Source organism: Salvelinus alpinus, chromosome 4 (assembly GCF_045679555.1).
Source record: "Salvelinus alpinus chromosome 4, SLU_Salpinus.1, whole genome shotgun sequence".
NCBI classification, from domain to species: Eukaryota; Metazoa; Chordata; class Actinopteri; order Salmoniformes; family Salmonidae; genus Salvelinus; species Salvelinus alpinus.
The window spans coordinates 96,994,811-97,012,310 of NC_092089.1; the positions used below are offsets into that span (position 1 = coordinate 96,994,811).

The 17,500-nt window shown below is 44.1% G+C and overlaps 1 protein-coding gene and 1 long non-coding RNA gene across 7 annotated transcripts in view; both read right to left on the reverse strand.

Annotated features, from left to right (window-relative positions):
* Nucleotides 1-17,500, reverse strand: part of LOC139574753 (neuroligin-3-like) — a 451,466-nt gene that overhangs the window by 247,844 nt on the left and 186,122 nt on the right. For all 4 annotated transcript variants that reach the window (XM_071399620.1, XM_071399618.1, XM_071399617.1 and 1 more), the window contains one exon: nucleotides 14,205-14,354. In XM_071399620.1, coding sequence (XP_071255721.1) covers nucleotides 14,205-14,354 — 150 coding nt within the window. The remainder of the gene's footprint in view (nucleotides 1-14,204; nucleotides 14,355-17,500) is intronic.
* LOC139572534 (uncharacterized) lies at nucleotides 7,283-8,219 on the reverse strand. 3 transcript variants are annotated; one of them, XR_011674453.1, is made up of 3 exons: nucleotides 7,945-8,199; nucleotides 7,401-7,848; nucleotides 7,283-7,336 (listed from the first exon to the last, which is right to left on the reverse strand). It is a non-coding gene; the product is annotated as an uncharacterized lncRNA (long non-coding RNA). The 3 variants fall into 3 exon arrangements; XR_011674454.1 differs by lacking the exon at nucleotides 7,283-7,336 and having other exon boundaries at nucleotides 7,485-7,816; nucleotides 7,945-8,219; XR_011674452.1 differs by lacking the exon at nucleotides 7,283-7,336 and having other exon boundaries at nucleotides 7,485-7,848; nucleotides 7,945-8,219.

The following is a 17,500-nucleotide window of genomic DNA, read 5'->3' on the forward strand; positions in this document are numbered from 1 at the left end:
ACTGACATGTGACCTACTGGTTGTGTGTATGAACTGACATGTGACCTACTGGTTGTGTGTATGAACTGACATGTGACCTACTTGTTGTGTGTATGAACTGACATGTGACCTACTTGTTGTGTGTATGAACTGACATGTGACCTACTTGTTGTTTGTATGAACTGACATGTGACCTACATGTTGTGTGTATGAACTGAGATGTGACCTACTTGTTGTGTGTATGAACTGACATGTGACCTACTGGTTGTGTGTATGAACTGACATGTGATCTACTGGTTGTGTGTATGTACTGACATGTGATCTACTGGTTGTGTGTATGTACTGACATGTGATCTACTGGTTGTGTGTATGAACTGACATGTGATCTACTGGTTGTGTGTATGTACTGACATGTGATCTACTGGTTGTGTGTATGTACTGACATGTGACCTACTGGTTGTGTGTATGTACTGACATGTGATCTACTGGTTGTGTGTATGTACTGACATGTGACCTACTGGTTGTGTGTATGTACTGACATGTGATCTACATGTTGTGTGTATGAACTGACATGTGACCTACTTGTTGTTTGTATGAACTGACATGTGACCTACATGTTGTGTGTATGAACTGACATGTGACCTACATGTTGTGTGTATGAACTGACATGTGACCTACTTGTTGTGTGTATGAACTGACATGTGATCTACTGGTTGTGTGTATGTACTGACATGTGATCTACTGGTTGTGTGTATGTACTGACATGTGATCTACTGGTTGTGTGTATGAACTGACATGTGATCTACTGGTTGTGTGTATGTACTGACATGTGATCTACTGGTTGTGTGTATGTACTGACATGTGACCTACTGGTTGTGTGTATGAACTGACATGTGACCTACATGTTGTGTGTATGAACTGACATGTGATCTACTGGTTGTGTGTATGTACTGACATGTGACCTACTGGTTGTGTGTATGAACTGACATGTGACCTACTGGTTGTGTGTATGAACTGACATGTGACCTACTGGTTGTGTGTATGTACTGACATGTGATCTACTGGTTGTGTGTATGTACTGACATGTGACCTACTGGTTGTGTGTATGTACTGACATGTGATCTACTGGTTGTGTGTATGTACTGACATGTGATCTACTGGTTGTGTGTATGTACTGACATGTGACCTACTGGTTGTGTGTATGAACTGACATGTGATCTACTGGTTGTGTGTATGTACTGACATGTGACCTACTGGTTGTGTGTATGTACTGACATGTGACCTACTGGTTGTGTGTATGAACTGACATGTGACCTACTGGTTGTGTGTATGAACTGACATGTGACCTACTGGTTGTGTGTATGTACTGACATGTGACCTACTGGTTGTGTGTATGAACTGACATGTGATCTACTGGTTGTGTGTATGTACTGACATGTGACCTACTGGTTGTGCGTATGTACTGACATGTGGCCTACTGGTTGTGTGTATGAACTGACATGTGATCTACTGGTTGTGTGTATGTACTGACATGTGACCTACTGGTTGTGTGTATGTACTGACATGTGACCTACTGGTTGTGTGTATGACTGACATGTGATCTACTGGTTGTGTGTATGAACTGACATGTGACCTACTTGTTGTGTGTATGAACTGACATGTGATCTACTGGCTGTGTGTATGTACTGACATGTGACCTACTGGTTGTGTGTATGAACTGACATGTGACCTACTGGTTGTGTGTATGAACTGACATGTGACCTACTGGTTGTGTGTATGAACTGACATGTGACCTACTGGTTGTGTGTATGAACTGACATGTGACCTACATGTTGTGTGTATGAACTGACATGTGACCTACATGTTGTGTGTATGAACTGACATGTGACCTACTGGTTGTGTGTATGAACTGACATGTGACCTACTGGTTGTGTGTATGAACTGACATGTGACCTACTGGTTGTGTGTATGAACTGACATGTGACCTACATGTTCTGTGTATGTACTGACATGTGACCTACTGGTTGTGTGTATGAACTGACATGTGACCTACTGGTTGTGTGTATGAACTGACATGTGACCTACATGTTGTGTGTATGTACTGACATGTGACCTACTGGTTGTGTGTATGAACTGACATGTGACCTACTGGTTGTGTGTATGAACTGACATGTGACCTACTGGTTGTGTGTATGTACTGACATGTGACCTACTGGTTGTGTGTATGAACTGACATGTGATCTACTGGTTGTGTGTATGTACTGACATGTGACCTACTGGTTGTGCGTATGTACTGACATGTGGCCTACTGGTTGTGTGTATGAACTGACATGTGATCTACTGGTTGTGTGTATGTACTGACATGTGACCTACTGGTTGTGTGTATGTACTGACATGTGACCTACTGGTTGTGTGTATGAACTGACATGTGACCTACTGGTTGTGTGTATGAACTGACATGTGACCTACTGGTTGTGTGTATGAACTGACATGTGACCTACATGTTGTGTGTATGAACTGACATGTGATCTACCGGTTGTGTGTATGTACTGACATGTGATCTACTGGTTGTGTGTATGAACTGACATGTGATCTACTGGTTGTGTGTATGAACTGACATGTGACCTACTGGTTGTGTGTATGAACTGACATGTGACCTACATGTTGTGTGTATGAACTGACATGTGACCTACTGGTTGTGTGTATGAACTGACATGTGACCTACATGTTGTGTGTATGAACTGACATGTGACCTACTGGTTGTGTGTATGAACTGACTTGTGACCTACTGGTTGTGTGTATGAACTGATATGTGATCTACTGGTTGTGTGTATGTACTGACATGTGACCTACTGGTTGTGTGTATGTACTGACATGTGATCTACTGGTTGTGTGTATGTACTGACGTGTGATCTACTGGTTGTGTGTATGTACTGACATGTGACCTACTGGTTGTGTGTATGAACTGACATGTGATCTACTGGTTGTGTGTATGTACTGACATGTGACCTACTGGTTGTGTGTATGTACTGACATGTGACCTACTGGTTGTGTGTATGAACTGACATGTGACCTACTGGTTGTGTGTATGAACTGACATGTGACCTACTGGTTGTGTGTATGTACTGACATGTGACCTACTGGTTGTGTGTATGAACTGACATGTGATCTACTGGTTGTGTGTATGTACTGACATGTGACCTACTGGTTGTGCGTATGTACTGACATGTGGCTTACTGGTTGTGCGTATGAACTGACATGTGACCTACTGGTTGTGTGTATGTACTGACATGTGACCTACTGGTTGTGTGTATGTACTGACATGTGACCTACTGGTTGTGTGTATGACTGACATGTGATCTGCTGGTTGTGTGTATGAACTGACATGTGACCTACTTGTTGTGTGTATGAACTGACATGTGATCTACTGGTTGTGTGTATGTACTGACATGTGACCTACTGGTTGTGTGTATGAACTGACATGTGACCTACTGGTTGTGTGTATGAACTGACATGTGACCTACTGGTTGTGTGTATGAACTGACATGTGACCTACATGTTGTGTGTATGAACTGACATGTGATCTACTGGTTGTGTGTATGTACTGACATGTGACCTACATGTTGTGTGTATGAACTGACATGTGCTCTACTGGTTGTGTGTATGTACTGACATGTGATCTACTGGTTGTGTGTATGAACTGACATGTGATCTACTGGTTGTGTGTATGTACTGACATGTGACCTACTGGTTGTGTGTATGTACTGACATGTGATCTACATGTTGTGTGTATGAACTGACATGTGACCTACTTGTTGTTTGTATGAACTGACATGTGACCTACATGTTGTGTGTATGAACTGACATGTGACCTACATGTTGTGTGTATGAACTGACATGTGACCTACTTGTTGTGTGTATGAACTGACATGTGATCTACTGGTTGTGTGTATGTACTGACATGTGATCTACTGGTTGTGTGTATGTACTGACATGTGATCTACTGGTTGTGTGTATGAACTGACATGTGATCTACTGGTTGTGTGTATGTACTGACATGTGATCTACTGGTTGTGTGTATGTACTGACATGTGACCTACTGGTTGTGTGTATGAACTGACATGTGACCTACATGTTGTGTGTATGAACTGACATGTGATCTACTGGTTGTGTGTATGTACTGACATGTGACCTACTGGTTGTGTGTATGAACTGACATGTGACCTACTGGTTGTGTGTATGAACTGACATGTGACCTACTGGTTGTGTGTATGTACTGACATGTGATCTACTGGTTGTGTGTATGTACTGACATGTGACCTACTGGTTGTGTGTATGTACTGACATGTGATCTACTGGTTGTGTGTATGTACTGACATGTGATCTACTGGTTGTGTGTATGTACTGACATGTGACCTACTGGTTGTGTGTATGAACTGACATGTGATCTACTGGTTGTGTGTATGTACTGACATGTGACCTACTGGTTGTGTGTATGTACTGACATGTGACCTACTGGTTGTGTGTATGAACTGACATGTGACCTACTGGTTGTGTGTATGAACTGACATGTGACCTACTGGTTGTGTGTATGTACTGACATGTGACCTACTGGTTGTGTGTATGAACTGACATGTGATCTACTGGTTGTGTGTATGTACTGACATGTGACCTACTGGTTGTGCGTATGTACTGACATGTGGCCTACTGGTTGTGTGTATGAACTGACATGTGATCTACTGGTTGTGTGTATGTACTGACATGTGACCTACTGGTTGTGTGTATGTACTGACATGTGACCTACTGGTTGTGTGTATGACTGACATGTGATCTACTGGTTGTGTGTATGAACTGACATGTGACCTACTTGTTGTGTGTATGAACTGACATGTGATCTACTGGCTGTGTGTATGTACTGACATGTGACCTACTGGTTGTGTGTATGAACTGACATGTGACCTACTGGTTGTGTGTATGAACTGACATGTGACCTACTGGTTGTGTGTATGAACTGACATGTGACCTACTGGTTGTGTGTATGAACTGACATGTGACCTACATGTTGTGTGTATGAACTGACATGTGACCTACATGTTGTGTGTATGAACTGACATGTGACCTACTGGTTGTGTGTATGAACTGACATGTGACCTACTGGTTGTGTGTATGAACTGACATGTGACCTACTGGTTGTGTGTATGAACTGACATGTGACCTACATGTTCTGTGTATGTACTGACATGTGACCTACTGGTTGTGTGTATGAACTGACATGTGACCTACTGGTTGTGTGTATGAACTGACATGTGACCTACATGTTGTGTGTATGTACTGACATGTGACCTACTGGTTGTGTGTATGAACTGACATGTGACCTACTGGTTGTGTGTATGAACTGACATGTGACCTACTGGTTGTGTGTATGTACTGACATGTGACCTACTGGTTGTGTGTATGAACTGACATGTGATCTACTGGTTGTGTGTATGTACTGACATGTGACCTACTGGTTGTGCGTATGTACTGACATGTGGCCTACTGGTTGTGTGTATGAACTGACATGTGATCTACTGGTTGTGTGTATGTACTGACATGTGACCTACTGGTTGTGTGTATGTACTGACATGTGACCTACTGGTTGTGTGTATGACTGACATGTGATCTACTGGTTGTGTGTATGAACTGACATGTGACCTACTTGTTGTGTGTATGAACTGACATGTGATCTACTGGCTGTGTGTATGTACTGACATGTGACCTACTGGTTGTGTGTATGAACTGACATGTGACCTACTGGTTGTGTGTATGAACTGACATGTGACCTACTGGTTGTGTGTATGAACTGACATGTGACCTACATGTTGTGTGTATGAACTGACATGTGATCTACCGGTTGTGTGTATGTACTGACATGTGATCTACTGGTTGTGTGTATGAACTGACATGTGATCTACTGGTTGTGTGTATGAACTGACATGTGACCTACTGGTTGTGTGTATGAACTGACATGTGACCTACATGTTGTGTGTATGAACTGACATGTGACCTACTGGTTGTGTGTATGAACTGACATGTGACCTACATGTTGTGTGTATGAACTGACATGTGACCTACTGGTTGTGTGTATGAACTGACTTGTGACCTACTGGTTGTGTGTATGAACTGATATGTGATCTACTGGTTGTGTGTATGTACTGACATGTGACCTACTGGTTGTGTGTATGTACTGACATGTGATCTACTGGTTGTGTGTATGTACTGACGTGTGATCTACTGGTTGTGTGTATGTACTGACATGTGACCTACTGGTTGTGTGTATGAACTGACATGTGATCTACTGGTTGTGTGTATGTACTGACATGTGACCTACTGGTTGTGTGTATGTACTGACATGTGACCTACTGGTTGTGTGTATGAACTGACATGTGACCTACTGGTTGTGTGTATGAACTGACATGTGACCTACTGGTTGTGTGTATGTACTGACATGTGACCTACTGGTTGTGTGTATGAACTGACATGTGATCTACTGGTTGTGTGTATGTACTGACATGTGACCTACTGGTTGTGCGTATGTACTGACATGTGGCTTACTGGTTGTGCGTATGAACTGACATGTGACCTACTGGTTGTGTGTATGTACTGACATGTGACCTACTGGTTGTGTGTATGTACTGACATGTGACCTACTGGTTGTGTGTATGACTGACATGTGATCTACTGGTTGTGTGTATGAACTGACATGTGACCTACTTGTTGTGTGTATGAACTGACATGTGATCTACTGGTTGTGTGTATGTACTGACATGTGACCTACTGGTTGTGTGTATGAACTGACATGTGACCTACTGGTTGTGTGTATGAACTGACATGTGACCTACTGGTTGTGTGTATGAACTGACATGTGACCTACATGTTGTGTGTATGAACTGACATGTGATCTACTGGTTGTGTGTATGTACTGACATGTGACCTACATGTTGTGTGTATGAACTGACATGTGCTCTACTGGTTGTGTGTATGTACTGACATGTGATCTACTGGTTGTGTGTATGAACTGACATGTGATCTACTGGTTGTGTGTATGAACTGACATGTGACCTACATGTTGTGTGTATGAACTGACATGTGACCTACTGGTTGTGTGTATGAACTGACATGTGATCTACTTGTTGTGTGTATGAACTGACATGTGATCTACTTGTTGTGTGTATGTACTGACATGTGACCTACTGGTTGTGTGTATGAACTGACATGTGACCTACATGTTGTGTGTATGAACTGACATGTGACCTACTGGTTGTGTGTATGAACTGACATGTGACCTACATGTTGTGTGTATGAACTGACATGTGACCTACATGTTGTGTGTATGAACTGACATGTGACCTACTGGTTGTGTGTATGAACTGACATGTGACCTACATGTTGTGTGTATGAACTGACATGTGACCTACATGTTGTGTGTATGAACTGACATGTGACCTACATGTTGTGTGTATGAACTGACATGTGACCTACATGTTGTGTGTATGAACTGACATGTGACCTACATGTTGTGTGTATGAACTGACATGTGACCTACATGTTGTGTGTATGAACTGACATGTGACCTACATGTTGTGAGTATGAACTGACATGTGACCTACATGTTGTGTGTATGAACTGACATGTGACCTACATGTTGTGTGTATGAACTGACATGTGACCTACATGTTGTGTGTATGAACTGACATGTGACCTACATGTTGTGTGTATGAACTGACATGTGACCTACTGGTTGTGTGTATGAACTGACATGTGACCTACATGTTGTGTGTATGAACTGACATGTGACCTACATGTTGTGTGTATGAACTGACATGTGACCTACTGGTTGTGTGTATGAACTGACATGTGACCTACTGGTTGTGTGTATGAACTGACATGTGACCTACTGGTTGTGTGTATGAACTGACATGTGACCTACATGTTGTGTGTATGAACTGACATGTATGTGGAACTGATAGATACACTATATGTTCATGTTTTTAAATGTATGTAAATTGTAAAGTCTTTTGTCTGTAATGTATTTTTCCGTTATGTGTCAGACCCCAGTAAGACTAGCTGTCGCCATCGGCGTCGACTAATGAGGATCCTAATAAATAACATACCTGTATAATACACTGAACAAACATATAAACGCAACATGCAACAATTTGAAAGATTTTACAGAGTTACAGTTCATAAGGAAATCAGTCAATGTAAATTAATGAATTAGGCCCTGATCTATGGACTTCACATGACTGGGCAGGGGTTCAGTCATGTGTGTGCCTGGGAGGGCGTGGGCCCACTGCAGACCCAATAATTGGCTTTATTACAGACAGAAATACTCCTCAGCAACCCTCAGACGATCCCACGGGTGAAGAAGCCGTATGTGGAAGTCCTGGGCTGCGTGGTTACACATGGTCTGAAGTTGTGAGGCCGGTTGGCGTACTGACAAATTCTCTAAAATGATGTTGGAAGCTGCTTATGATAAATAAATTAACATTCAATTCTCTGGCAACAGCTCTGGTGGACATTCCTGCAGTCAGCATGCCAATTGCACGTTCCCTCAACTTGAGACATCCGTGGCTTTGTGTTGAGTGACAAAACTGCACATTTTAGACTGACCATTTTTTATTTTTTATTTCAGCTAATAAAACATGGGACCAACAAGTCACATGTTGAGTTTACAGCCAGCTTATCGTTAACTGTCCATGAGACTGAGGTTGATTTCTCTTGTTTTTATTTGGTTTATAGGAGAGTCAGTAATAACAGTTAATATCACAGACCACAGAGAGGTGGTCAGAGCAGAACAAAAACAAACATTACCACACAACATGCATCGCTACCGTTACTTATTTTACAGAATGTCTGTCAGTCTTATCAACGACTCAGTAGAACAGAGAAGACTCAGACAACACAGTCCTGATGACTGACTCAGTAGAACAGAGAAGACTCAGACAACACAGTCCTGATGACTGACTCAGTAGAACAGAGAAGACTCAGACAACACAGTCCTGATGACTGACTCAGTAGAACAGAGAAGACTCAGACAACACAGTCCTGATGACTGACTCAGTAGAACAGAGAACACTCAGACAACACAGTCCCGATGACTGACTCAGTAGAACAGAGAAGACTCAGACAACACAGTCCCGATGACTGACTCAGTAGAACAGAGAAGACTCAGACAACACAGTCCTGATGACTGACTCAGTAGAACAGAGAAGACTCAGACAACACAGTCCTGATGACTGACTCAGTAGAACAGAGAAGACTCAGACAACACAGTCCTGATGACTGACTCAGTAGAACAGAGAAGACTCAGACAACACAGTCCTGATGACTGACTCAGTAGAACAGAGAAGACTCAGACAACACAGTCCTGATGACTGACTCAGTAGAACAGAGAAGATTCAGACAACACAGTCCTGATGACTGACTCAGTAGAACAGAGAAGACTCAGACAACACAGTCCTGATGACTGACTCAGTAGCACAGAGAACACTCAGACAACACAGTCCTGATGACTGACTCAGTAGAACAGAGAAGACTCAGACAACACAGTCCTGATGACTGACTCAGTAGAACAGAGAAGACTCAGACAACACAGTCCTGATGACTGACTCAGTAGAACAGAGAAGACTCAGACAACACAGTCCTGATGACTGACTCAGTAGAACAGAGAACACTCAGACAACACAGTCCCGATGACTGACTCAGTAGAACAGAGAAGACTCAGACAACACAGTCCCGATGACTGACTCAGTAGAACAGAGAAGACTCAGACAACACAGTCCTGATGACTGACTCAGTAGAACAGAGAACACTCAGACAACACAGTCCTGATGACTGACTCAGTAGAACAGAGAACACTCAGACAACACAGTCCTGATGACTGACTCAGTAGAACAGAGAACACTCAGACAACACAGTCCTGATGACTGACTCAGTAGAACAGAGAAGACTCAGACAACACAGTCCTGATGACTGACTCAGTAGAACAGAGAAGACTCAGACAACACAGTCCTGATGACTGACTCAGTAGAACAGAGAAGACTCAGACAACACAGTCCTGATGACTGACTCACCTCTGTCAACACTAGGCCTCCAGATGAATATAGTATTACCTCTGTGATTTAACAATGAACTTCAGATCAATACCCACAGGTGTGTATCTCAGCTCAATACCCACAGGTGTGTATCTCAGCTCAATACTCACAGGTGTGTATCTCAGCTCAATACCCACAGGTGTGTATCTCAGCTCAATACCCACAGGTGTGTATCTCAGCTCAATATCCACAGGTGTGTATCTCAGCTCAATACCCACAGGTGTGTATCTCAGCTCAATACCCACAGGTGTGTATCTCAGCTCAATACCCACATGTGTGTAACTCAGCTCAATACCCACAGGTGTGTATCTCAGCTCAATACCCACAGGTGTGTATCTCAGCTCAATACTCACAGGTGTGTATCTCAGCTCAATACCCACAGGTGTGTATCTCAGCTCAATACCCACAGGTGTGTATCTCAGCTCAATACCCACAGGTGTGTAACTCAGCTCAATACTCACAGGTGTGTATCTCAGCTCAATACCCACAGGTGTGTATCTCAGCTCAATACTCACAGGTGTGTATCTCAGCTCAATACCCACAGGTGTGTATCTCAGCTCAATACCCACAGGTGTGTAACTCAGCTCAATACCCACAGGTGTGTATCTCAGCTCAATACCCACAGGTGTGTATCTCAGCTCAATACTCACAGGTGTGTATCTCAGCTCAATACTCACAGGTGTGTATCTCAGCTCAATACCCATAGGTGTGTAACTCAGCTCAATACCTACAGGTGTGTATCTCAGCTCAATACCCACAGGTGTGTATCTCAGCTCAATAGCCACAGGTGTGTATCTCAGCTCAATACCCACAGGTGTGTATCTCAGCTCAATACCTACAGGTGTGTATCTCAGCTCAATACCCACAGGTGTGTATCTTAGCTCAATAGCCACAGGTGTGTATCTCAGCTCAATAGCCACAGGTGTGTATCTCAGCTCAATACCCACAGGTGTGTATCTCAGCTCAATACCCACAGGTGTGTATCTCAGCTCAATAGCCACAGGTGTGTATCTCAGCTCAATACCCACAGGTGTGTATCTCAGCTCAATAGCCACAGGTGTGTATCTCAGCTCAATAGCCACAGGTGTGTATCTCAGCTCAATACCTACAGGTGTGTATCTCAGCTCAATACCCACAGGTGTGTATCTCAGCTCAATACCTACAGGTGTGTATCTCAGCTCAATACCTACAGGTGTGTATCTCAGCTCAATACCTACAGGTGTGTATCTCAGCTCAACTCACCATCTAAAACAATCTATTTCTCCTCAGCTCTTTACTCAAAGACACCGGGGAGTAATCTGAGCACAAACAACAAGACAGCAACAACAACAATAATAATGCTGCTTCCCTGAAAACATCGTTATCCTTCTACCAATACAAAACCTCCCATATGATTTCCCAATGAAAACAGCATTATCCTTCTACCAATACAAAACCTCCCAAATAATTTCCCAATGAAAACACCATTATCTATCTACCAATACAAAACCTACCGTATGATTTCCCAATTAAAACACCATTATCTATCTACCAACACAAAACCTCCCGCATGATTTCCCAATGAAAACAGCATTATCTATCTACCAATACAAAACCTCCCATATGATTTCCCAATGAAAACACCATTATCTATCTACCAACACAAAACCTCCCATATGAGTTCCCAATGAAAACAGAAACAGAGAGAAGAGTGGGATATCTAAAGAGCTTTGAAAGTGTGTGTGTGTGTATGTGTGTCAAATCAAATTGTATTTGTCACATGCGCCGAATATAACAGGTGTAGTAGACCTCACCGTGAAATTCTTATTTACAGTACAAGTCCTTAACCAACAATGCAGCTCAAGAAATAGAGTCAAGAAACTATTTACTAAATAAACTAAAGTAGAAAATCAAATCAAAAGTAAAACAATAAAATAACAATAACGATATTGAGGCTATATACAGTGGTTACTGGTACAGAGTCAATGTGTGGCGGTACAGGTTAGTCGAGGTAATTTGTACATGTAGATAGGGGTAAAGTGACTATGCATAGATAATAAACAGAGAGTAGCAGCAGTGTAAAAAGAGGGCGGGGGGGTGTAGTCAGGGTGTGTGTGTGCCTGAGGTCTGTGTTTGTGCGTGCATACGTACATGTGCATGTGTGCTAGTGTATGTGAGAGAGGGAGAGAAAGAAAGCTCTGGTAGTGTGTTAGCTAACAGACTCCATTTTGTATTGCTGCTCGCTGCGACTGCAGTGGTTTTCTAAGAGGAGAAGAAGCTGTGAGTCAATGCCCTACCAACAGCCTCTCAGCTTCTCTGACCATCCTCACTCTCTGCTCTCTCTCTCCCTCTGCTTCCCTCTCTCCCTCTGCTTCTCTCCCTCCTCTCTCTGTATCTCTCTATCTCTCTCTCTGTTTCACTCTCTCTCCTGTCTCTGTTTCTGTCACTACCTTAAACTCTCTGTACGAGTCTTGCTTCTCCTCTATTGCTCAGTTCTCTCTCTCTCTGCCTCTCTATATATCTCCTTCCTTCCTTCTCTCTCTCTCTCTCTCTCTTTTTCTCTCTCTCTCTCTCTCTTTCTCTCTCCTCTCACTGTTTCTCTCTCTCTCTCCTCCCGTCTCTCTCTCTCTTTCTCTCTCCTCTCTCTCTCTCTCTCTTTCTCTCTCCTCTCACTGTTTCTCTCTCTCTCTCTCTCTCACTCTCTCACTCTCTCACTCTCTCACTCTCTCACTCACTCATCCCCCTTTCTCTAAATCCTCTCTGGTATCACGCCTATCCCATCAAGTCTTTTTTCCACTCTCATTACAATAATTTCTTCATGTATTCCTAACCCAGCAACAGAAAACACTCACAGTGTCACCCAATAATTACTCCTCGTTGTATAACAGCAGAGAGCATGGTATCCAACATCAGGTATACAGGATCAAGCAAACACCTTTACATGTTAACGTACGCTTGTCAACAACATACATATCTGGCCTACCAGTGGAGGCTGGTGGGAGTAGCTATAGGAGGATGGGTTGATTGTAATGGCTGGAATGGAATCTATGGAACGGAGTCAAACGTGGTTTCCATAAGTTTGATGTGTTTGACTCCGTTCCATCTATTCCATTCCAGACGTTACAATGAACCCGCCCTCCTATAGCTCCTCTCACCAGCCTCCTCTGTGGACGACATAGACGTCCCAGATAAACATCCTTAGAAAGCAACGTGATCCAACCACATCAGCAGATAAACATTCTTAGAAAGCAACGAGATCCAACAACATCATTAGATAAACATCCTTAGAAAGCAACGAGATCCAACCACATCAGCAGATAAACATCCTTAGAAAGCAACGAGATCCAACCACATCAGCAGATAAATATCCTTAGAAAGCAACGAGATCCAACCACATCAGCAGATAAATATCCTTAGAAAGCAACGAGATCCAACCACATCATTAGATAAACATCCTTAGAAAGCAACGAGATCCAACCACATCAGCAGATAAACATCCTTAGAAAGCAACGAGATCCAACAACATCATTAGATAAACATCCTTAGAAAGCAACGAGATCCAACCACATCATCAGATAAACATCCTTAGAAAGCAACGAGATCCAACCACATCAGCAGATAAACATCCTTAGAAAGCAACGAGATCCAACAACATCATTAGATAAACATCCTTAGAAAGCAACGAGATCCAACAACATCATTAGATAAACATCCTTAGAAAGCAACGAGATCCAACCACATCAGCAGATAAACATCCTTAGAAAGCAACGAGATCCAACCACATCAGCAGATAAACATCCTTAGAAAGCAACGAGATCCAACCACATCAGCAGATAAACATCCTTAGAAAGCAACGAGATCCAACCACATCAGCAGATAAACATCCTTAGAAAGCAACGAGATCCAACCACATCAGCAGATAAACATCCTTAGAAAGCAACGAGATCCAACCACATCAGCAGATAAACATCCTTAGAAAGCAACGAGATCCAACCACATCAGCAGAGCTGTGGTGGAACAGATGTGTGAAGAGGTTAGAGGTGGAGCTACTCTGTTCCTGCCCTACGCTCCGGTAGACGTTAAGGACATGAGCGAGAGACGGTTCCTTACCTAGTACTCCGACGCGGTAGTTCAGGGTGATCACGATGACGTTCCCGTAGCTGGCCAGGACGCTCCCGTCGATCATATTCCCGGTCCCCTCCATGTAGGATCCCCCGTGGATGTACACCATCACCGGTTTGGCCCCGGTGTCTCGTATGTCTGGAAGAGTTGTTTACCATTAACACATTCACATTGCCATCCTGCCTCTTGTCCAGAGCAGCAAGGGGTTAAACTCAAACACTCAGACAGAAAGCAGTGGGTGAAACACCACAGACACACACAGACACCTCCCAGGTACCAGCTACTCTATGATGGGATTAAATCTAGGCCTCTGTCCAAAATGGGACACTATTTACTATATAGTGCACTACCTTTGGCCAGGGGCTCTAGACAGAGGAAGTGCACTATATAAGGAAAAGGATGCCATTTCAAGTCAAAAACCCAGTTTGGATAGAAAAAGATTGGACTATGTCATGATTTGACTTCCATTTCGAGACAGATGAATGTTAAGTCATCATGTCAGGGGAAAAGGAGAATCTGTCACTAGTCAACAGTACCTGGGCTGGCGATGCAGCTGGATGTTGTACAGTACATTAGAATTCTCCTCGGGTGGATCTAACTACAGCGTTATAATCCAATGTGTGTCTTGTTTTGGCCCCCAGGAGGCTAGCTTGTTTTGGCCCCCAGGAGGCTAGCTTGTTTTGGCCCCCAGGAGGATAGCTTGTTTTGGCCCCCAGGAGGCTAGCTTGTTTTGGCCCCCAGGAGGATAGCTTGTTTTGGCCCCCAGGAGGATAGCTTGTTTTGGCCCCCAGGAGGCTAGCTTGTTTTGGCCCCCAGGAGGCTAGCTTGTTTTGGCCCCCAGGAGGCTAGCTTGTTTTGGCCCCCAGGAGGCTAGCTTGTTTTGGCCCCCAGGAGGCTAGCTTGTTTTGGCCCCCAGGAGGCTAGCTTGTTTTGGCCCCCAGGAGGCTAGCTTGTTTTGGCCCCCAGGAGGCTAGCCTGTTTTGGCCCCCAGGAGGCTAGCTTGTTTTGGCCCCCAGGAGGCTAGCTTGTTTTGGCCCCCAGGAGGCTAGCTTGCTTCCCAATAAAGAGCAATATCTGTTCTGATGACATACCTGACACCCTAACCTAATAAACACTGGTTATGCTAATCACTGTTGACAGTAACATGTAACCTAGTCAACTAATAGACACAGCTGTTTGTCTGCTACTGTACATGTTGTATGTACATACAGGATATACTACATGCATATAGTCTTATACAGTACAGTATATGAAACCGGATATTATATTGTGGGCGGCAGGTAGCCTAGTGGTTAGAGGCAGGTAGCCTAGTGGTTAGAGGCAGGTAGCCTAGTGGTTAGAGGCAGGTCGCCTAGTGGTCAGAGGCAGGTAGCCTAGTGGTTAGACGCAGGTAGCCTAGTGGTTAGAGGCAGGTAGCCTAGTGGTTAGAGGCAGGTAGCCTAGTGGTTAGAGGCAGGTAGTCTAGTGGTCAGAGGCAGGTAGCCTAGTGGTCACAGGCAGGTAGCCTAGTGGTTAGACGCAGGTAGCCTAGTGGTTAGAGGCAGGTAGCCTAGTGGTTAGAGGCAGGTAGCCTAGTGGTTAGAGGCAGGTAGCCTAGTGGTTAGAGGCAGGTAGCCTAGTGGTTAGAGGCAGGTAGCCTAGTGGTTAGAGGCAGGTAGCCTAGTGGTCAGAGGCAGGTAGCCTAGTGGTCAGAGGCAGGTAGCCTAGTGGTTAGAGGCATGTAGCCTAGTGGTCAGAGGCAGGTAGCCTAGTGGTCAGAGGCAGGTAGCCTAGTGGTCAGAGGCAGGTAGCCTAGTGGTTAGAGGCAGGTAGCCTAGTGGTTAGAGCATTGGACTAGTAACTGAAAGGTTGCAAGATCAAATCCCTGAGCTGACAAGATAAAAATCTATCATTCTGCCCCTGAACAAGGCAGTTAACCCACTGTTCCTAGGCCGTCATTCTAAATAAGAATTTCTTCTTAACTGACTTGCCTAGTTAAATAAAGGTACAATAAATTGTCTAGTAAATGAATGAGCTAGAGGACAAAGCTGTTTGTCTACATGCAGGTCAACTGTAGGCCTAAGTGCTGCTGTCAAAGTACACTTTGTCTACTCTAGTATGTTGCAGGTCTATGTGATGCATTTCATGGTGTATGAAATGTCCCCTCATCTTTAAGTTAGGTTTTTCAGAATAAGGCTTTGATTCATAGCTTAGTCGGCCCTAGAGCAACTGAGAGATAAAATAATTCTAGAAGCTTAGTGGAAGAAAAAGGCCCCTCTCTCACACTCTCAATATGTCTCTCACAGGTTCTCTCTCACACTGCCTCCTCTATCTGTCTCTCACGGTTCTCTTTTATCTTTCACAGTGCTTCCCCTATGTTTAACCCTCTCTCTCCCCTCTTCCTCCCTCCTCTCTCCCCTCTTCCGCCCTCTCTCTCCCCTCTTCCTCCCTCTCTCTCCCCTCTTCCTCCCTCCTCTCTCCCCTCTTCCTCCCTCTCTCTCCCCTCTTCCTCCCTCTCTCTCCCCTCTTCCTCCCTCCTCTCTCCCCTCTTCCTCCCTCTCTCTCCCCTCTTCCTCCCTCTCTCTCCCCTCTTCCTCCCTCTCTCTCCCCTCTTCCTCCCTCTCTCTCTCCTCTTCCTCCCTCTCTCTCCCCTCTTCCTCCCTCTCTCTCCCCTCTTCCTCCCTCCTCTCTCCCCTCTTCCTCCCTCTCTCTCCCCTCTTCCTCCCTCCTCTCTCCACTCTTCCTCCCTCTCTCTCCCCTCTTCCTCCCTCCTCTCTCTCCCTCTCTCTCCCCTCTTCCTACCACTCTCTCCCCTCTCTCTCCCTCCTCTCTCTGTGTCTGTTTACCTCAGCCTTAAGAAAGGAGAGAAAAAGAGTCAGAGAGAGAGAGAGAGAGAGAGAGAGAGAGAGAGAGAGAGAGAGAGAGAGAGAGAGAGAGAGAGAGAGAGAGAGAGAGAGAGAGAGAGAGAGAGAGAGAGAGAGAGACAGAGAGAGAGAGAGAGAGAGAGAGAGAGAGAGAGCCAATGGATTCAGAAAGACTATATTGTATTCAGGTTGTCATGGCGACGGCAAGCCGCAATTCAGAATCCTCAAGAAGGGCTAATCAGGGACAACATCCTCCTGAATATAGAGTCTGAATCTATTGCATCTGCTGTAGCACACACACAATCACACACACGCACATGCACTACCCACACACTCCTGTCCTTGTATGGTAAAGGAATATTGTGTATACATGGTATCTCTTTATTTATGGGTTTCTTCATATATCTAGCTGGTATCTGGGAGGATAAAATATAATTTATA